Source organism: Microtus oregoni, unplaced genomic scaffold, assembly GCF_018167655.1.
Source record: "Microtus oregoni isolate MIOR12 unplaced genomic scaffold, Mior012 000050F_ref0000143, whole genome shotgun sequence".
NCBI classification, from domain to species: Eukaryota; Metazoa; Chordata; class Mammalia; order Rodentia; family Cricetidae; genus Microtus; species Microtus oregoni.
The window spans coordinates 3,229,804-3,252,354 of NW_024543256.1; the positions used below are offsets into that span (position 1 = coordinate 3,229,804).

At 36.6% G+C, this 22,551-nt stretch overlaps 1 protein-coding gene and 1 pseudogene across 1 annotated transcript; one reads left to right on the forward strand and one right to left on the reverse strand.

Moving 5' to 3' along the window:
- The first annotated feature begins 2,059 nt into the window (after nucleotides 1-2,059).
- LOC121437052 (vigilin-like) lies at nucleotides 2,060-4,084 on the forward strand. Its single transcript, XM_041636914.1, has one exon. The coding sequence runs from the start codon at nucleotides 2,060-2,062 to the stop codon at nucleotides 4,082-4,084; it is 2,025 nt and encodes a 674-aa protein (XP_041492848.1).
- A 5,792-nt stretch (nucleotides 4,085-9,876) lies between these two features.
- On the reverse strand, nucleotides 9,877-10,298 carry LOC121437261 (annotated as a pseudogene).
- Nucleotides 10,299-22,551: the final 12,253 nt, after the last annotated feature.

Sequence of the window (22,551 nt, forward strand, 5' to 3'; positions counted from 1 at the left end):
CAATTTAGCATTGGTACACTGCGTTATGTGAAAGATAGTACTAGCTGTGCTCACTGAAATAAAAAAACAAGGAAGTACACAAAAGTCTTAAAAACATGAAAAAACAAGGTGGGAAACCAAGAAGATGAAAAGTGGAAGGAATAGTGGCCAGTATGAAGTAAATTACAGTTATGTGTTTGAAAAATAATAGGATTAGCCTTGTTCAAGGTAAAAATACATATTTGATATTTCATATAGTTTTATTTAAGAAAATTCTAGTTACAATTATGTTCCACTGGGTGGTGTCTAGAAAAATAGTACACTTTATCCTGCTTTTGGACAATAAGCCTGAGAATGGGGAGGCATCATTCTTCAGTCAGTGTCCATTACTATAGTGATATGGTGGCTTATGCAAGGAATGCACATCAGAAAGGATGGGGCAAAGTGGTCTTAGACTAACAGGAATTCTCTTATTTTATGAGGTTGTGAGTGTTAAAAGATGATACCAAGTGCTTGACAATCTTTAGGAAAATCAAGTATCGTTTGAAAAATGTGTGACTAGCCACAAAAGAGAAAAGTTAGGGATCTAATTAAAAGTTAATTGGAATATGAAGTGTGGAAGTAGTGATAGCTAGACAGCTTATGGATATAAACATTACAGCTCAGGGTTGTGGTGTATGTTTGAGAAATATCAGTGTAATATAATATTCAAAGTTATGAATCTTCAAAGGTATGCATCTAAATTGTCTTACAAATGAAACAATTAGTTAAAAAATTGCTCTGAAACAAAAAGAAATAATGTTTTTATGTAGAAGTCTAGTGAGAATGGTAGAATAAGAAAAGGTAATTAAGTCAGAAGAATGGTGAAGGTAAATTAAATAGAAGTATTATCTTATTCAATAACAAAAATATTATATTTTTGAACTTTAGCATGGATAAACTTCAAAATTATTAGAAGTTAAAAATTAAAATTCAACAGTCAGGAGGGTATATGATGTTATGTTTATTAAATTTCTATGTAAAACATCATTAGAAAAAAACTAAAATTATTTTCCCTAATTGTGATAGAAAAAATAAGGATTGCCATGAGTGATGGTCATGTATGTAATATGGTGGAAATGCTATAAACCTGAGATGTGATATTTGTCCAGAATTTTGAATTTACTAATATTTGTGGATTGCAGACATGAAATATGCGAATTTCTAAGTTATTCTTCAAATAAACTGTACAAAGATATCAGACCCTGGTAAATACAGCATCACTTTCAATTCACATCAAAACGTCATTTGGGGTTTGAAATAAGCAGCCTGATACTGACACGCTGTAGATGCAGTCTGATTTTTTTTTTTTTTTTTGGTTTTTCGAGACAGGGTTTCTCTGTGGCAGTCTGATTTTTTATATGAATCAATTGTTGATAAGAATTATATTTTCTTAATGTAATTGGTACAACTGATTTCCAACCAATTATCTTTGGAGATTACATAGAAGAAAGTAACCAACCGTTTTATTTTTATTGTTATTAAAATTATCCTTTTCTTAATTATGACTGCTATTGCATTCTTATTCCCCCAGCTCAAAATTTATTCAGGGAAAGCTATCTCCTATGAGTGCAGGTTTGATCCTATAGGTTCAGAGCATCTTATATTTTACACTTAGAAAGAGAAAAGAAAATTACATATATTTCAGATGTGATTTCCAGTCTACATTTGACACTGAAGAATAAATGAAAGTGCGAGATTTTGAAGAACAAATGTCATTTTATGACTATTAAAGAATAATTAAAAGATAATTTTCCTTTCAACAAAAAGGTATCTGTTTTATCACAGTCCTCACAACTTGAGATAATCTTTTGATCACTTAAAAATAGATCAGTAGGCAAAACATTATTTTGACTAATTGGTACAGTATAACAATGTCATTATATTATAAGTTGGTAGATTATGTTGGAAAAACATGTATTTAAAGTGTTTATTTTTTTCTTAGAATAATATGCAAAAAGGCAATTACAGGAAGTTTCACTACTGGCTACTAGCAATTTCTCTGCAATATATCTGGATTATAATTACTTGAAATTTAACAATGGCATCAAACAAAACTTGCATTGTGCAAGTGAACAAGTATTCTCAAAAGGAACATCATGCTATACCCTTAAATTCAAAAATAAATTTTCTTTCCAATTGGAATTTTGAGAATGATATAATTATCAGAAATCCAGAAAACTGTGAATTAGCTCAAAATTGGTTTCTTTCAATGCAGAAAAGTGCAGCCAAAACTTCAGAAGTGGCATTTTCTGTTCCTTCTAATCTATATAAATCACTTATCAGTCCAAAAGAGCATTTGATTGATTCAATCATGGAAGAATGTGGAAGATTCAATATTTATTTTTCAAGAAACAAGTCAGGTCCTCAAAAAGTCATTATTAGAGGCCCTGCAGAAAATGTTGAAAAGGTGAATAAAAAATTTTTGAAACTATTAGAAGAAGAAAAAGCAAAGAGTTTTTCTATAGCTGTCCGTGTCAAGTCAAAATATCACAAGTTTCTCAAGAATAAAAATGGTGGCAATCTTACCAATATCTGTGTGAAACATGGGGCACGTGCTATTTTCCCTACCCCTAAAAATAAGGATCAGGATTTAGTAACAATCATAGGGAAAGAGGAAGCTGTAAAAGAAGTACAAAAAGAACTAGAGCCATTGTTGAAAGACTTAGAGTATGTGGTGGAGGATAGCATACTGATAAATCGTAAATTTCACCATTATTTTGTCATGCGAAGGGATCAGCTAATACGAGAAATGACTGAAGTTTATGCTGGTATGATTATTAACTTTACTTATGAAGGAAAACAGAGCATCAGAGTTACAATGGAAGGAAAAAAAGCTTGTGTTGAAGCAGCAAAAAAACACATTGAACAGATTTTTGAGCCCTTGGGTTCTCATGTCACAACACAATATGTTATTCCGCAGAAGTTTTATACTTTTTTCATGGGACCAATGTGTTCCAGAGTCCAACAAATTGCTAAAGATTATAAAGTTCAACTCATATTCCCAGACAAAGAAAAGCCAACTATGTATGTACAATCAGTGGTTCAGGAAACTGGGAAAGAAAAGGGGGGAAAGAACACTAAAGAACTTGCTTTTAGTAATCAAAGGAAATGTAAAACCATATTTGTCTCAGGTCAAATGGAAAATTGCAAAGCTGCTATGGAAGCTCTTGAGTATCTAATTCCTGTGACTGCTGAAGTCCATGTGCCCTCTCACCTACATCCTTACATCATTGGGCACAAAGGAAGTGGGATAAAGAAGCTAATGAGTGAATTTGATGTCCATACTCAGGTGTCACAACCAGGAGGCAATTCTGATATCATATCCATAATGGGTCTTGCTGCCAAGGTGGAGCAAGCCAAGACTAAATTAGAAAAGCAAATCAATGATTTACAAACAAAAATGGAAGATCGTGCACTAAGAAATTTTAAGCTAACATTTACTCTAGATCCAAAATACCATTCTAAAATCACTGGTCATAAGGGCTTACTTATTGCTCAGATTTGCACAGAGCATGATGTTACTATCCATTTTCCAAAGAAAGGAAACCGTGAGATACAAGACCAAATCACAATTACCGGCTATAAAGAGAACACACTAGCAGCTAAAGACGCAATAATGAAAATGTTGCATAAGATAGAAAAAACAATTTCTAAGGAAATCCCACTAAACCACCAGGTTCGTGACAGTATTTTTGGACTTGGTGGAAAAGCCATCCATAAAATCATGGATCAATTTCAAGTAGACATCCGGTTACCTCCAAAAGGATCCTGGAATTCCAATATCACTGTGATTGGCCTCTCTGACAATGTTCAAGATGCCATTGACCATATCCTCTATCTTGAGAAGTATTACGTATCAGGTATCATAAGGTATGAATCTCCATTGGATAATCTTAAGAACACCTGTCTTTACAAAATAACCATGCAATTACCGAAGATTTTTTTGAAAAGAGATGTTCCACGTAATGCAAAAGCCACCCCAAACTCCCCAAATGATGATTCTGAAGAATTCCCCAAATTGAAACAACAAACACCTCCCAAGACTCATCCTTGGAGACCATAACAAAAAAATGTTAAAAAAATAAAAGAAATTGTTCCAACCTGCTTACATGAAAGTACTATGAAAAATATTATTTTTTAACTAATGGACCTACTGGATTGTAGGCACATTTCTGATATATTTGCATCATATATTTTGTACTTCCAAAATGTGTCACGGTAAATTTGGCTTGCTTCCATTTATAAGAATGAAATATGTACCAAATTGTTTTTTATTTTTAATGTAGACTTGTTTTTTAACTCCTTTCACAGCATTCAGTTTCCATTGTTCTGAATATACTCCATTCATGTATTCTATATATACAATAGGCATCCTAACTTTCATGGTATATCAGTGCGACATCTTTTACTTTTCATTATTATGAACCTCAGAAACTGTCACATAGGAGCTACATCTTTATATTTGCCCAAACAATACTCCATTTATTTCATAAAACCACACTCTAATTGTGCTTTTTTGTTTCTTTCTTCTTGTGTTATTTGAATTATTATTTATTTTATAAGGATCAAGCAGCCTATTTCTCATTTATTATAGCTTACAACATGGGAAGAAACACAAAATACCATCACTGTCCTATGTATTCATGTGCTGTTGTAGTACTTGCACACTAAATACTGTATCAGTGATATTCCAGAGAGCCACAGATGCTAAAGAACAACAGATTTTGTTAAATGGAATTGTATACTTAGGTAATATCTTGGTAATTACGTATTTTTTGTTTTCTTTGATTTTTTTTGTCTCTAGACACACCTTTAGAAACAATCCTAGAGGAAAAATATCAAATCCAAGAACAGGCTATGTATTTATGTTCTTTCCTGCGAACTCTTAGATTGGTAAACTTTGAGGATATAAAAGTTTTCAGTTTGTTATTGTTTCCTCTCTTTCTTCATTTCTTTTTCTGTCCCAGTCACTATGTAAAGGGTTATTGCTAAAAAAATACCTCATGTCTGTCATCCTAGTTCATGCTTTCCATTTCTTACCCTATTTTATTTTAGATAATTACCGAAGTTATACGATCTTGCATTAAGGTATTAGGTCTTCCTTTGGTTTGCTTTTTATTTTGACAGAGGGTCCATGCCTTGCTCAAACTTCTATTCCTCTTGTTTATTTTTCCAAAGTGCTGGAAAAAACAGACATGTGCAACATAATATGAATTTTCAATTCAGTGCAATTTGGATCATTATCTTTACATCAACAAGAAGCGGAAGAGTTCTCAGTATGTTGTCCACATCATCAATAGCTGCTATGAGTTTACACTGGTAGATATTGTCTTAGAGTAGTATTGATTTTGAAGCCTTAAGTCTTTAAGGATTATAGGCAAATAGCCTGGTATTTGGTCCTAATCCATGAAGCATAGCCATTATGCTTCCAGTAAATCTGAGATATATTTATCCACACTTACAGAATGTTATTATGGACAATATAGCAGATTATTTTGTTTCACTTGATTATTGTGCTTAAAAATCAGTCATTGATTACTAGAAGTAATTTAGTCTGTGGCATGATAAAAATACATGAATAGCTCAAATTGCATTTATTTCAATGTTAAATGATTAGCTGTTTTATGTTTCATTTAAAATTATTTTACAGCAATTGTTTTGAACAAAGCTGTATTAGTCAGAGTTATTTAAAAATACAATTTATACAATGAATATAAATTAATGGTGCATTTCTTAGAGTGGCTTCAGGTTGTGGTCCCGCTGAAGTCCAACAATAGCTGTTTCTCAAAGAAAAGACCAAGGATTTAGTAGTTGTTCAGTGCATGAGGCTGGATATCTCAACTGGTCTTCAGTATACATTAGAATCCTAAAGAAGTAGATTCTCACTCCAGTGAAGAAATACCTCAGCAACAGTAATAATGAACTTACTAGCAAGAGGGCAAGCAGTCAAAAAGCAAAAGTTACCTTCTTCCATGTCCTTTTGGTGTGGACTGTCATCAAAATGTGTGAACCAGATTTAGGGTGGATCTATCCATTTCAATGATTTAATGAGAAAAATTCCATTCAGGCAGGCCCAGTTTATTGGATTTTAGTGGAGTTCATATATATATATATATATATATATATATATATATATATATATGCGATTTGACAATCATAATTATCCTCACAAGTCTTTCCTTTCTCAACATGACACACAAACACATATCCTTAAATCATGCTTAATTTCCAAATGAAAACAGCAGCCATGTCATAGTACTGTGTAAAAACACAAATTAATCCACATACAAAAATCAAAGTTGGGATCCTTCTAGAAGAAGCACTGTAACACAAATAAAAGTGAAGAAGAGGAGAAATCATGGTGGAATAGATGCTGAAAGACCTCAGTATCAGATAATGGTGATGAATCCACAGGCTGCACTCCTGCCTGGCTGTCCAGCTCTGTGGGCTGCAAGTAGTAGGGGGAGAAGTGTTGGTGGAGAATGCTCAACACTGTTTGGCCAATAGCTTATGCATATTTTTGGCTAACATTTATACCTTAAATTAACCCATTTCTATTAATCTGTATATTATCACAAGGGTGTAGCTTACCAGTAAAGGTTCTGGGGTGTCTGTCTCCTTTGGCAGCTATATGGCATTTCCCCGACTCGGTCTACTTTCTCTCTATATCTCTGCTCAGATTTCTCACCTGGCTTTCCTCTACTAAGCCATTAGCTAAAACAGCTTCTTTACTAACCAATGATAGCAAAACCTATTCAAAAAACAGAGGAGGATTTCACATCATCTCTCCTTTTCTGTCTAAATAGAAGAGAAGGTTTTAACTTTAACATAGTAATATTACATATAACAAACAGGTGTCAAGCAAGAATTACAGTTACAATATTTATATCTACTTTATATTTATCATAACTAAGGAAAACTATATCTATTCTTCAACTCCATCAAAGACTCCAGAAGGATATAATATTACCTAAGTTAACAGGAAGAACATTGTAAGGAACTTCCAAAATTCTAGAATTGACAGAGACATTTCACTTCCTGGACAATCACCCAAAGTTCTTCTGTAACATTGATGCTTCCATCTTCAGTCTACAGGCCCATAGTTTCCTGCAGACTTTTCCATGAAGCAGAAAATTTGAAGATCTGTTTTGCTTCTGTTAGCAGTTTGTCAGTCACTTTTTCCTGTAACCTTCAAAATGTTTGGAAGATTCTTTCATGAAGCAGGAACCCTAATGTACAATCTCACCTTTACACAAGTTTAGCCATCATTTTTCTGTGGATCTTGCATGTCCATTTCATATAGCATACTATCAAGCTGTCCAGACAAGAGCAGTTTCTTGCCAAAATGGCTGAAAAACTCCATAAGGAGCCTCTTTGATGCCCATCATCCCCTTTAAGTATATTGGTGCTGCCAGGAGCAGATATGTCTCACTGTCATGAATAGTCCTAAGTTCTTAAAACATTTTAAACGCCATATTCTGTATGTCTTTAAAAGTGATGAAGAATATCTATCTAACTATATATTGCTTCGGGGGGGGGGGGCTTCTTTGATAAAATCATATTATCCTGTAAGGAATCCACAGCTTTCTATCTTCTGTAGAAACAAAAGCAGAACCTCTTTTCCAAAGCAACATAACCTTAGACTCAATTTTAAGTCAAGATACCTTTAAATATATATATTGGTTTAGCTTAGCAGCTCATGCAACTAAATATTTCCCTGTACATTCACAGTCAAAACATTCAAAGAAAACACAATAATATACACAATCCAGACTCTCTGTGTATTTTTCATCTTTATGTGGCTTATTTTTTACTCCTTTAATCTATGACTATCTATACTCTGTCTCTTTAAAGATTTTGTTTTATTTTTTAAAACTATTCTTTAATAACTGTCTATATTCTTTTTTTCTCACTCTGAAGCCTGCACACATTTTTTAAAACACACTGTGACCAGTTCAGAGGTTTATTTCTGTCTGAATCTGTCTTTGTTGCATATCTATAATCATTTTCTGACCAGGAGTACATTTCAAATGATAAGCAGCTTGTTCACTGCAGCTCTGGATGCTGGTTCCACATTTCTCGGCCTTCCAATATGTCAGAGGTAATTTTTCTGCTAGCTATGGGACCATCAGGTAGGAACTGTGCTCACCATCTCAACTTTGGTAAGCAGTTGGCCCATGCTGCCACCAACTTGCAGCACAATGCCCACAAAGCTTATTCAAGTGCTTTGCCTACTGAAGAGCCAGAGCTGTTTGTGCAACTAGCATGAACCAGGATGCCTTCTTAAAGGAGCCACACAGTTTTTACTATTACCACTGAGTCAGGAAGCCTTCATTTAAAGGAATAATGTCTCTGTTTGCTTGTAGCAAACAGAGCCCATTTAAGAAAATGCTGCTACCATGAAGCCATGCTTTACTCTGCTTTTTTTGTGTCTAGAATTTTTTCTCAAGCTCTCTCAGGCATTATGTGGATGCAGTCAGTCCATATTGGCATTCCATTTTGTATGCAGAAACTGCTCATCCATTTACAGTCCACATGGATACTAATAATTACACAAAAATTATATTAATTATAGCACTGTTTGTCCAATAGCTTATGCATAATTTTGGCTAACTTATATCTTAAATGAACCCATTTATATTAATATGTGTATTACCATGAGACTGTTGCCTACTGGTAAAGTTTCCAGAATGTCTGTCTCCTTCAGCAGCTATGTGGTATCACCCTGACTTTGTCTACTTTCTCCCTACCTCTGTTCAGATTTCCTGCCTGACTTTATTCTACTAAGTCATTGACTAAAAGAGCATCTTTAATAAACAATGGTAATAAAACATATTCATAGCTGCAGAGGTGAAGACTACATCAGAGAAACCTACAGGTTCTATGTTGTTTCATCTATTGGCTTGATCATATCTTTAAACATCTGTTTATATTAATGAGTCCTTCCATCTTGGTGTTCCCAATATGCTTTATTAAAATAGTTGGGGCGGTTAAACTCTACAATATGTACAAGAAAATTTGGAATTAATTGGGACCCATCTGCTAGGTACTTGCGACCAGGATAATAGTGTGCATGTTGTCACATCCTGAAAAATAAAAAAAAAAAAAGCTAAAGATTTGATTGGTTTCTCCTGATAATATTGCAAAAATCACTTGTATATCCACTCATCTTTCTGATATTCTTATCATGTTATGGTACAATACAAGGATATATCTCAAACTCTAGAAGGTGCTGGGTTCATATTCTTGAATATTACAGACCTAGAATCATGAATCCAAATAAACTCCCATTCTTCATCAATCACAAATTCTTGAATATTTTTTATAATAACAAAGTAAATTAAAATATTTGCCTACTCTGCTTGAGATTATAGTTTTTAATTTAAACCACATTGTATATAATATATTCTAATCATAGTTTCCCCTCACACAACTCCTTTTAAGTTCCTACCCACCTTCCCACCCACTCAAATAATCATTTATTTTTTTCCTCTCTCATCAAAACACAGATATCTAAAATAATAATAAATAATAAAATAGAGTAAATGAAAATATAAATAAATAATTCAGAATGAAACAACCAAAAATGAAAGAAAAAAGCACAAGGAGCACATACATATGCATTACATACACATTTATACACAGAGAAATCCCATAAAAATAAAAATATCAAAGCATATTGTATAAGCAAAAGACAAGTAAGGTAAACTAAATGCCTAGACAATTTATTATGAGACAACATAGCCCTAATACTCCACTGAGTTCATTGTGTGTTGGCCACAATGAACATCTACTGCTGGGCATGGTGTTATAATTTTGCTGGCCTTCCTTGCCAGTAACCGGTTTCCTTATTATCTACTTGTATTCTGGGTTGTTGAAGCAATAAGTCAGACAACACTTGCAACAGTATTGTCTGTCAGAATGCCAAGCCATGAAAACTCCAGCAGTACATTCACCAGAAGGACATTATTGACAAAGACTACTAATTTTGCCATTTTAATACACTTTACAGTACTTCATAATGTATGCTTATTCTTCTTGGGAGTGGTGAAATACTTCTTTTTCTTAGCACCATCACCAATTCTCTCCTTTTGAATGGTGTAGTCAAAGAAAGTAAGGCCATCTTCCACTTGCTTACCAGGGAAGATCAGCCTCTGCTGATCAGGAGGAATTCCTTCTTTGTCCTGAATCTTGGCCCTTATATTTTCTATAGTGTCTGAGGGTTCAATCTCAAGTGTGATAGTTTTCCACCTAAGGGTCTTGACAAAAACCTGCATCTTGGTGGTGGTTCCACCACAGATGGAAGGTCAGAAAGTCAAAAGAGAGAAATACCAGTCGAGATGGATCCCGTCATGGAAACATGGCCAGAGGTGAGGGGTCAGGAGATCTTACCATTTGTAGCAGACAGGGTATTCAAAATTGGACTGGTCCTGATCTGGGACCAGGATCCCTGCCATCCTTTAGCCCCTCCACGTGCTGGAGAATAGAGCACAGAGAGAACCTGGTTGAGTCATGTACCAATGAAATATAATTCACCAATGAATGTTACTGCCTGAGGAACCTTTGGCAAGTCCCACTGAGGGTGCCGAAATATAACCCAATTTTGTGTTACACCCTCTGTACAATTCGCGAGCCACTGTACCACACACGAGTCAGGCAAGGGCCTAGAGATTGAAAGAGCACACAAAGAGACCTGGGTCATTCGAAAGGAAATCAGCTGAATGCCATTTATGCAAACTTGGGGAAATCCTTATGTATCTAACTGCTGCACAAGGACCTCTGCCCAGGCAGGTGGAAAATTGCCATACCAACAATGGAGTTAATGCCCTACAGCTAATCACCAGGCAGGGCAGGGAAAGTACAGGAACAAACAGAATGCTTTGTCAGCTGACCAGAAACTGTCCTTGCACCCCAGGAACAAGGGTAGACCCGGGCCCTACAGGTCCCTCTTTTATATAAATTATGACTAGGCCTGTCTTGGGTGGCATTGGACGTCAGGCAATAACCCTTACCCGTCATGGGAAAGCATCCAGGTCAAAAAACATTTCCTGTCTTGTGTTGGGGCAGACCCCCAAAAACCTTTCCCGTCATTGGCTCACTAGTCATCCATCACCAAGTTCAGCCAGATTTGTGCTGAAAGATTCTCTGGGGCAATAGCTAAGAGGACTTGCCACGTGGCAACATTGACCTGAGCTTGCCTTTGGCTCTGGCACCATGAAACCATGAATATGATACTCCAGCATATATAAGCATTCCTAAGGAGACTGTGCCTCTTCAATCCTTAATAAGGCTACCCAAATTGGAGCCCTTTAAGTAAGGTCTCAGCGCTGGTGAAATGAACCCTGGTATAGCTAATTAGAATAATCTCAAGAGCCAATTTGTAAATTGTGCATTCCAGGGTCTGTGAATAACAGCAATAAGCCTATTACTGTAATATCTAGCAGTGGTCTTTAACCACAACCAATAGCAAAATTAACTGCACTATTCATTTGTAAATTTAGCTCAATTTGAATGGCCAAGGCATTTGCAACCTGTCCTGAGAAGGTACCCATTGTGCTAGCAGAAGCAACTGACTGACTAATAAAAAATCCAGCAGCTCTAGCCGCTCTGGCGGCCACAGCAATGGCTGTCATTATCATGGGATGGGTAGATAGGTAGAGGAATCCTTAGCACTCTGACCACCATAGCCAGCTCCTCAGGAATCCCGCAATTCTTCAGTTGACAAGCCAGAATCTCCTTGATCTCTTGGCTCTGTCCTGTTTTCATGCTTCTGGACAGGAAAATCCACAGCATGCACCAGACGCTCAGGTATCCATATTGGATTATCAGCATTCTGTGGGAAAACACAAATAGCCCCTCTTCCCCACACCAGTACAGGATCTGGACCATACCAGGTGCCATCTGCTCGATTCTTCCATTTGACATGAGGCATCCCAGAAGAATCTGGCCGCCAATGCCGGTCAGCAGTGGTATGAGATTGAGCACCAACAGTCAAAAAATTTAAAATGTATAAAATAAAAGACAAATGGTCTCTGGGGGTGGAACCACATTCCCCCTTTTTTGTTTTATGCAAATAGGCTTTGAGCATACAATGTGCTCCCTCCACTGTAGCTTGTCCTTGAGGATTATAAGGTATTCCCGTTTTATGAGAAATTGAGAACTCAGAGCAAAATTTAGCAAAGCCAGTGCTGGTGTAGGCGGGCCCATTATCAGTTTTTACAGTTTTTGGAACTCCCATGTAGGCAAAAGCCTGGAGACAATGACTTCTAACATCCTGTAATTTTTCTCTTGTATGAGCTGAGGCAAAAATAAGATGAGAATATGTATCCACGGTTACATGAACATATTGCATGCACCCAAAAGACGGAACATGGGTGACATCCATTTGCCATAAATGATTAGGAGCAAGCCCACGAGGATTAACTACCAAATGGGGAACAGTTAAAAGTTCTGTACACAGAGAGCACTTTTTAAAAATATCAGTGGCTTGCTTTCGAGATATCTTAAAATGAAATCTTAAAGACCCAGCATTGAGATGAAAACGATTATGAGATTTTTCTGCAACTTCATAAGATTCCTGACTCACTGCATAAATTTGTCGAGTAAGCTGATCAGTCAATGCATTCCCTTCGCTGAAAGGACCAGGGAGGTCAGTATGAGCCCGCAAATGCCCTACGTAAATGGGAACAGATCAGGCCCAAAGCAAAATTTGAATAGCCAAAAACTGCATCTGGACTCGAGATACAGAGGCTATATAAGCTGCAGTTTTTAAAGGTGCAAGAATTTTGCTTATATACTGACTGTCAGTAAAAAGGTTAAATGGAATATCAGCATATTTCTCTAGGGCCTAAACAGCAACCAATTCAGCCACCTGAGCAGAGTTAGTATTAACAGGCTGAATATCAAAATCAGGAGAGGAGGCTACCACAGCTCTCCCTGTGGAAGATCCATCAGTAAACACATTTCGTGCCCCTGCCAGAGGCTGCAAAGAAATAACTTTAGGGAAACATACCTGATGATTTTTGAAAAAGGTGACCAACGTATTATCAAACTTGCAGGAATTGGTGCATAAAAACAAGGTCCAATCTTTAGCAAAATTTTGCAACCAATTTATTTCTGCCTGGGTATATGGTGTAATAACCTTACCAGGTAACATTCCAAAAGTTTGTAAAATAAGTTTATACCCTTTCTGAATAACACGTAGCACAGCTGATGGGTACGAGATAACAATTTTTAGGAAGAAGTGGATGACCTCTAGCTGTTCCAGGAACTTACTCTGTAGACCAGGCTGGCCTTGAACTCACAAGAGTTTCCCAAGTGCTGGGATTAGTGGCTTGTACCAGCACACCTGTCTTATTTCCTGGGCTGATTAACCATGCCTTTACCTGCAGGGCAATTCCTTTTAATGTTTCCTGATCTTCCCCATTGAAAACAATTCTTTATTCTAGCTCCATTTTGACCCTCCCTAAGGTCAGAATCAATTACCTGACCCATCACTTGAGTGCCATCAATGATTCTGCATAACCGGATAAAGTCATTTAAATCTCCATTTCTATGGGGGAGTAAAACCTCCTGACAAAATCTATAGCTGAGTCCACATCCCCAAAAATGTGACTTCCCACCTGTAGAAGGTGGTCAATAAACTCAGAATAAGGTTCTGAAGATCCTTGAAGGGTCTTAGAAAGCTGTTCTCTTGCTCCTTTGTTAGGTAAAGTTTTCCAAGCTTTAACAGCTGCTGAAGCTATCTGACCATAAATTGCAGGATCATATGCAATCTGTGCTGCTAAACCAGCATATTGTCCTCCACCAGTTAATATGTTAAGGTTATGCTGGGGAAACCTGCTTTGACATTTTTCCCTGCAGTCTTTATGCAATTTTCTTGTGTTTCACCTCTCCATAACAAATGATCTCCCCCTGAAAGACAAGCCCTACAATGCTGCATCCAGTCACTGGGTGTAAGGTTGAGTTCTGCCAAGGATTCCAATAAAGCTACAGTGAAAGGAGCATGAGCTCCATAGTCCATAACTGCTTCTTTTAACTGCTTAATATCCTTAAAGGCCAGGGGGTTATGCTGCCTGATCCTCTGTTCTTGCTGATTAATAGTTTACACAACAGAATAAATCTGCCTCTCTCTACTTAGATTATTTAATCTTCTCTGGATCTCTTGGATTTCCACCTCTAAGTCTATAGGGGCAGAAGCAGTAGTACAAGGATTTTGCAGCAGATGTCTCATGGAGACATCTCTGTTTGCTTCCTTCCATTCCTCTTTTTCTAACTTCTTTTTTTTTTCAGTGTAATCTCCTTTTCTAAAATTTCTTCTTCCTCTTCTATATCCCTTCTAATACTTCCTGTTCCTAAAACTTCCTGTTCCTCAAAACTCTTAATAGAACTCACAGATTCTACTTCCTGAATCTCCTCAAGGGTTTTGTTCAAATTCTCTAACTGCTCTTTTACTTTTACATCATCACTGAGAAGAGCACCTCTGACTAAGCACCATAGTGAAAGTATTGCTATGGGGAATTCTTCTGGCCCTCACTCTTTCAGTGCATTTTGAAGATCAGAATATACCTGCTCCCAATCAGTAATATTAAAACTCCCTGCATGTAGAAACCAGGGAATAAACTCTAAAACCGTCTTAACGATCTCTTGTGCTGTCTCAACTTTAATACCGGTGCCTATTTTTCTCCAAAAGAGCTAACAACTGGCCTGTCAACCTGCCCCTTAACACTGGAACATAATTACTTGCACCCATTACCAATACACCCTCACCACTCAATTTCTTACCTGATGGCCAGCCTTCCCGAGGGCGACCTCTCAGGGATCCCTACTTCCAGATCTCGCAGATGGGTCTCTGACTGCAGTTGCCAATGTCCCAGTGGGGCATCCAATTGTAACACCTGATTTTGTGTTACACCCACAGTACAGTTCACGTGCCACTGTACCACACACAAGTCAGGCAAGGGCCTAGAGATTGAAAGAGCACACAAAGAGACCTGGGTCATTCAAAAGGAGATCAGCTGAATGCCGTTTATGCAAACTTGGGGAAATCCTTACATACCTACCTGTTGCACAAGGACCTCCTCCCAGGCAGGTGGGAAATTACCATACCAACAATGGAGTCAATGCCCTACAGTTAATCACCAGGCAGGGCAGGGGAAGTACAGGAACAAACAGAATGCTTTGTCAGCTGACCAGAAACTGTCCTTGCACCCCAGGAACGAGGGTAGACCCCGGGCGCTACACCAAAAAGCAGCACTAATGGACAGAGAGAAATATGCCACACAAAGAGAACTTGGTGAGTATGAAGTTGTATTTAGGAAGGAGGGTATTGGGAAGGTAGAAGAGAGGGGGGGGAGAGGGGAGGTGAGGGGAGAGGAGAGGAGACAAGAGAAGAGCAGAGAAGAGAAGAGAAGAGAAGAGAAGAGAAGAGAAGAGAAGAGAAGAGAAGAGGAAGAGAGCTGCCTCGTCAGAAGAAAAGCTGTGGAGGGGGGGGGGGGGAGAAGAGAGCCTAGACCAGCTTGGCTCTTGGGAAGGGAGAAATTGATAGTGTGCGGGGCTTGTATCTGAATGGAGAGCCTGCATAATCATAACACATGGGACTTGCCCTTAACTGTGATTTGTATACCTAGTGAGACTACCTTGGAGAAAACTAAATTTTCATTTGCAAGTGGCTATCAATTGGATATGCCTTCTGAGATAAGTACCAGGACTTATGGCCACTTTCCCTATTACTATTGGGACTCCAACTGCATTAGACCTGTGTAAACCCAATGCATGCTTGCACAGTCTCCACGTTTTATATGATTATCAGCCAGGCAATGTCTAGAAGGCCTTGTTTCTTTAATGTTTTCCACCCCTGTTGACTTGTAAAATTGTTCTGCCCCTTTTTACACAGGTTTCCCTGAGCCCTCAGAGGAGAGATTTGATGGAAACATCCCATTTATGACTGAGTTTCCCAAGGTCTTTCATTCTCTGTGAAAACATTATACAGTTTTGGGCTCTTGTTTAATTTCCATCTGCCGCAAGGGGAAGCTTCTCTGATAATGGTTGAAGTAAAGATTGATGTATGACTATGTCACAATGTCACTGGAAGTCTTTATATTGCTATGATCTCTTGGCAAAGCAATAGTATTTGATTTTATCCTAGGCCCCTGGCCTTTCTAGTCTCAGGTTGTTGGACACCTAAGCACTCTCATGGAGTGGGGCCTTAAATCCATTAAGATAGTGGTTATCTTTAAATGTTAATTTTAAAACACTAAATCTCAATAACAATAAAAGATATACTTCAAGAAAATGTATTCATATTTAGAGCTCACCTCAAAATGTATCCTAGCTAAAGATTTCAGAGAGCTTTTGAAAAACAAAAAAGTGAAATTTGTATTTCTGTGCTTATCTAATATTGATGTATAATTTGTATTTATAAAAATACCTCCACAACCTAACATTTAGATAAAAGAGAATAAGGAAAAAAATAACATTTTAGTGCATTGGATACAATATACAGATATTCTTAATTGCATGTGAAAGGTAAAGAAATGGCAAAAATGGAGTAGAAAATAATTAAATAGTCTTTGTATTATTGAGCCACTAATTATATTATATTCCTAATTATAAGGAATCTCATAGAAATACAAGAATTGCCTTACTGGCTAAACCAGAGCTTTAATTCATCTACTCCCCTACACCTTAGTAACTACAGCAGTCATCAGAATAGTACACAAATCTGATAAATGTATTGGAACTGTCAAGCAATTAAAGCTTGACACCTAATATGAAAAGGTAGATACTACATGACATGGTTTAAGTGATTTTAATCAAAAACCAAAAACAACTAAAATCAAAACCCTTCAATCAAAGATTTGAAAAGACTCCCCTAATAAGTGCCTCATAGAATTAAAATTGCTAGTGACCTGTATAAGACAACAACAATTATCAAAGATGAAAAAAAAAAGGCTTCTATATGTCATCATCACTTTGGAACATGTCTTAGGATTCCTATTGCTGTGAAGAAACACCATGAATATAATAACTCTTTTGTAAACACATGCCAGTTTAACTTTTTAAATTACTATTTATTTTATATTCTGGCTGCATTTTCTCCTCCATCCCCTCCTCCCAGTCCCTACCCCTACACCACTGCTGTTTCCAACCCCCAATACACTCCTCCTCTATTTCTGTTAAAGGTCGTGTCTTCTAAGAGTATCAACAAAACATGGAATATAAAGTAAGCATAGCAACCCTTATAAAGGAAAACATTTCATTTGTACTGTCTTACAAGTTCAAAGGTTTAGTCCATTATCATCATGGCAGGAAATATGCTGTCTTTAAGGCAGACATGGTGCTGGAGAAGTAGCTGGCAGTTCTGCATACAGACATCTGCAGGCAACAGGAAAAGAGAGTGACACCGGGCCAGGCTTAGTTTCTGAAACTCTAAAATCCACTCCCTAGTTATACAGATCCTCCAAACAGGCCATACCTAATCCACAAGGCCACATTTCCAATAATGCCACTCCCTATGAGTCTATGGGGTCCATTTTCATTTAAACCACCACAGACTAATACTAAATATTCATTCTTTCCTCCATTCCTTTTTTGTGGTTACTTTAAAAAATATATTTTTTCTTCAGCTCATTAATAAGAATTCAAGAACTTACTGTCTATTTAATACCTTAAGATGTTATATTTTTCTTTTTATCTTTTTATTTTAAAAAAAATAGAGGAGGAGTGCATTGGGTGTTGGAAACAGCAGTCGGGTAGGGGTAGAGACTGGGAGGAGAGGATGGAGGAGAAATTGATTCTCTTAGTTTTATCATATGCATTAATTTTATACTTCCTAAATTCATCCATTTATCTATGTATATATTCATATTCTTGAGCCAATTTTGTTTAAAATATTACTTATATTATTTTTAATTTTTAAAAACTATTTTCAGAACTTCTTTATAGTTTTGCAGTCCTTTGAAATTTCAAGAGAATATATAACTGATTTTTGGCACAATTTTATGATAATTGTATTGAAATATTATCATATATTTCTAATAAATGAGGTAACATTGACACAGCTTTCCTTCTAATTTTGCTTTATGTAATTATTTACATCTTGAATGATTTTATCTTACATCCTACATATTTTAATAGATACTAATCCTACTTAATTATTTTATGTTAGCAGTTTTTTTTCCTACTTCAATTTAACATTATGGAGCCTGACTTGTTTTGGGATCTTTTACCTCAGATAGTTTTATTTTCCAATATTTACAAGTACTCTTGTGATGTTATTCATTGTAGTCATGGACTCATTAAATAATTGGTGGTTCTATATGTAAAAATCAAATGTTTTTTCCTTCTACCACTGATTTTACTAGACATTTTATTCCAAAGTGGACAAAAGATACTAAAGCTATGACTTTTTACACCACTAAGTGAAAGGAAGAGAAACCCAGGCCATCACTGCTGCTAATCTTAAGGAAAAATAGCACCAGTTCATTATGGAAAGAGGCTAAAAATGACATGGCAGTTTCCTACTACTATTTTAGAAACATCATGTAACCCAGTTTGAATATATACTTTTATGGAATTACTATTCCAGGAGATGCAAGGCTTTCTAGGGTCATAGTTGCATGGCAATTTTTGCAATTCCTCTCAGCCTAAGTGGACTTCTGCATTTGATGAAGGCGTAAATCACAAACAATCCCATGCCAGTTTGGAATTATGATTAACAGGGTGGTATTTATTTAAAGGGGAAAAAAACTTACAGATCACTGTCCCAGACAACAGCCCTCTGGCCAATGAGGAAGGAATCTAGTCACCTGAAGCAGAGCAGGAAGCAAAAAGAGAGCAAGGAGGGAAGCGGCCGCTTTTTTAAAGAGAGAGACCATGCCCCAACGGGCTGGTATTTCAGCGGCTATTGGCTGGAGGAGCAGAGGAACTTCCCGCAGCACCTCCCCCTTTTGTTTAAGTAAGAGAGTTCTAAACCTACTACGAAATTATATATCATAAGTACAAATATGCTATTCTAACTAGCTTAGGTCTTGTATAATAAATAACTTGGCCAAGTCATGAGAGAAAAGTAACTACATTTATATAGTCTTCAACCTCATTGAAGATCTGAGAAAGGAAATAATGTTACCTGGGTAATTAGGAAGTTCAGTAAAACAACTTCTAAAACATGCAACAAATCACAGAGACAACTAGCTACCCGGGCAATCACCCAAAGTCACATTTGCAGTATTGAAGCAACCAACTTTGGCTAAGGCCTAACATAACTGACATACCATTTTCAAAAGGCAGGCAACTTTTCAAAACTATCTTACCTTGTCTTGGCAGGATATGACAGTCCTGCTTTATCCATTTATGCATGCTCTGTATCTCTGTCAGTGGTTGAGGTATGGGCATTTCTTTGCCCAGAGGCCAGCTCTCCCAAAAAGAAAGGCTCCAGGTGGAGTGTCTTTGGTGCTCAACATTCTCTCGGGAATAGATCAGTGCTGCCAGGAACAATTGTGTCTCACCATCATGAAACTCTAAGTTAGATTAAAGGCCATTTTCTACAGCTCTTTGAAGAGGTTGAAGATTATCTATCTATACTGAGTGTAATCTCTATGTATTTAAAGAACCTGATTAGTCTAATTATAAATGACAAACTTAGGTGACTATTGATGTATATAATTCTCAATATCTATCTAACTTAAGGACTAAGACAATAAACAACTGTGTAACAAATGAGGATAATGACCTCCAAATATAAACAATGTACAAATATACATTGCAATATGATAAATATACATCAATGCAAAAAGAATATATAAGTATCTTAATCAGAGGTAGAAATGTACACTGCAATATGGTAAATATATACTATATATATATATATAATATATGTCAATACATAAAAAATGTTTTAAACAAAGATAGAAACATGCATGAATTTAATAGTCAATATAATTTAACTTTGTATCAATAAACAATAATTGATACCAATATATTTGTCTAAAAACAGTAACTCACAATTATAAATCTATTATCCCATCATCCAATTATCCCTCTTCTTTTTTTTTCAAAAGATCCCTGAGGTTATAAAATTCCTCCCCCAACCTCCCAACCCTTAACCATATACTAATTACAATCAACCCCTAAATGATGTCCCTAAACCCAAGGGAAAACTTTACTGAGAAAGGGGATGTTGTCCTCTAGAATTACTTCCAGTTGTCATGGGGGCGATGTAATTCCTGGGGGATTTTGTGAAAGTAAAATGATGGTTAAATTTCAAGATCAATGTCTTTTAAAATTGCAAATAATCTCTGAGTATTTTGTGCAGCTCTGGCCAGAATGTTGTGTAAGATGTACACCATTTCAGCTAACCAAGTTGGGATCATCTTGTGCAGCTGGTACCCAAAAGAGGTCTTGTAGTAGCGCTATCAGTATCATGACGTCATATCAACCAGGTGGAGTTGTTGTTATGGGGTTCCATCTTCTTCCTGGAAACTTCAGGAAAAACTCATTGTTCATTGTAAAAAACTTAAACATTAATCATATAGACATATATTAAATGAAAGGCATGATAGATATATTCAATGAAAAGTATGATAGATATGAAGAAAAGCAAAGATGTTTTCAAAACTCATATTTTTTTCTGTTCCATATCATGGTTCTTGACATGAGACAGAAACTGCAGAAATTCTGGGTTTTTCTCTTACCAACAGGCTTGGAATTGGAGAGAGACTGAGCCAGAGTCCAACTTCAAAACCAGCTCTATATATTTATAAATAAATGCACATTAATACATATTTAACATAAGAGTAGAATAATTTTTTTTAGGAGACCTATTTTATTTTCTTGCTGATTCTTATTGGGTTGTAAATAGTTTCCATCTGTTAGTATTCAAACATCCAGGTTCCCTTGAATTTTCTGAAGATGAGTTGCTGAAGGAGCTGTGGGCTGCATTCCTGCCACCCAGCTCCCGGCCGCCTGCATGGCTAGCTTTATACCCCGAAATAATTACACAGAAACTGTATTCTTTTAAACACTGCCTGGCCCATTACCTCTAGCTTTTTACTGGCTAATTCTTACATCTTGATTATCCATTCCTACTAATGTGTGTAGCACCCCAAGGTGCGCTTACTGGGAAGATTCTAGCATATGCCCATCCTGGGTTGGAGCTTCATCCAGTCTGCTCCAGAGAGGAGAGCTATTGAGTCTGAGATCACTTCCTCTTCCTCCCAGCATTCTGTTCTGTTTACTCCACTCACCTATGTTCTAACCTATGAGGCAAAGCAGTTTCTTTATTAATTAACCAATGACCTTCCCATATCATTTCCCTTTTTTTCTGTTTACACAAAAAAAGGAAGGCTTTAACTTTAACATAGCAAAATTTCATATAACAAAACAGTTATCAAGTAAGTATTACAGTTACAATATTTATATCTATTTTATCTTTTACCATAACAAAGGAAAATTATAACTATAACTAACCATTCTTCAACTCCATCAAAGACTCCAAAAGAATACAATATTACCTAAGCAAACAAAAAATAAGCAACTTTCAAAACTCTAGGACATCTCGATGCCTGTACAGTTACCCAAAGTTCCTCTGTACCATTGGGGCATCCATCTTCAGTCTTCAGGCCCATGGTATCCAGCAGATATTTTCATGAAGCAGGAAAATTCAAAGGCAGTTCAGTCACTATCTGCTGTGTCCTGCAGAATGTCTTGCAGACTCTTTCATGAATCAGGAATCCCGAAAGATCATCTCTCATTTAGGCAAGTTCAGCAGTCCTCCCTCTGCGGGTTTTCTGTGTCCAGTTTATGCAATAGTCCAGGCAAGAGCAGTTACTTGCACAAATGACTATCAAACTCCATAAGGATCCTCCTCGATGCCCATCTTCCTCTTGAAGTAGATTGGTGCTACCAGGAGCAGATGTGTCTCATTGTCATGAAAAGTCCTAAGTTATTAAAACATTTAAAAATGCCATATTCTGTAGTCTTTGAAAGATATGAGGAATGTCCATCTAAAATATATCTATGTACATCTAGAAAATCTAACTACCATGACTACAAACTTGACTATTATTAATGATTATCCATTAACAACCTATATACACTACATTTTTAAATGAACTACACATTCACAATACCTTAATCAAGATCAGAAGCACATATACATATAACAAAATTGACCTTAAATTTAAATCACTAAAGCAAAATCCATATCAATGCAAATTATTCATACCTATATCATGTCCCCCTTTAAATGTAAAAGAACATTTATAAACAATATTTGGGAATATGGACGTAGTTATTTCTCTACAAACTGCTCCCTGCTGTATAGGGACACTATTATTTAGGTCTTTCATGGTATAACCTGTGTGCTACATTCATCTCAGTCTCAGTTGGCAGTTGAGTGAAGTGATTTTTTGAAGGTGTTCACAGCAACCTTTCAGGAGGGTGTGGTCTATCATACCATACTGGGATAGAAGTAATCAACAGGGTTTTATCCTCTGTGAAAACAAAAGAAGAAACTTCTTTCCAAAGCAT

Bases quoted from the DNA above. Each gene is read 5' to 3' on its own strand.
- LOC121437052 (XM_041636914.1), top strand. From the start codon at position 2,060: ATGGCATCAAACAAAACTTGCATTGTGCAAGTGAACAAGTATTCTCAA.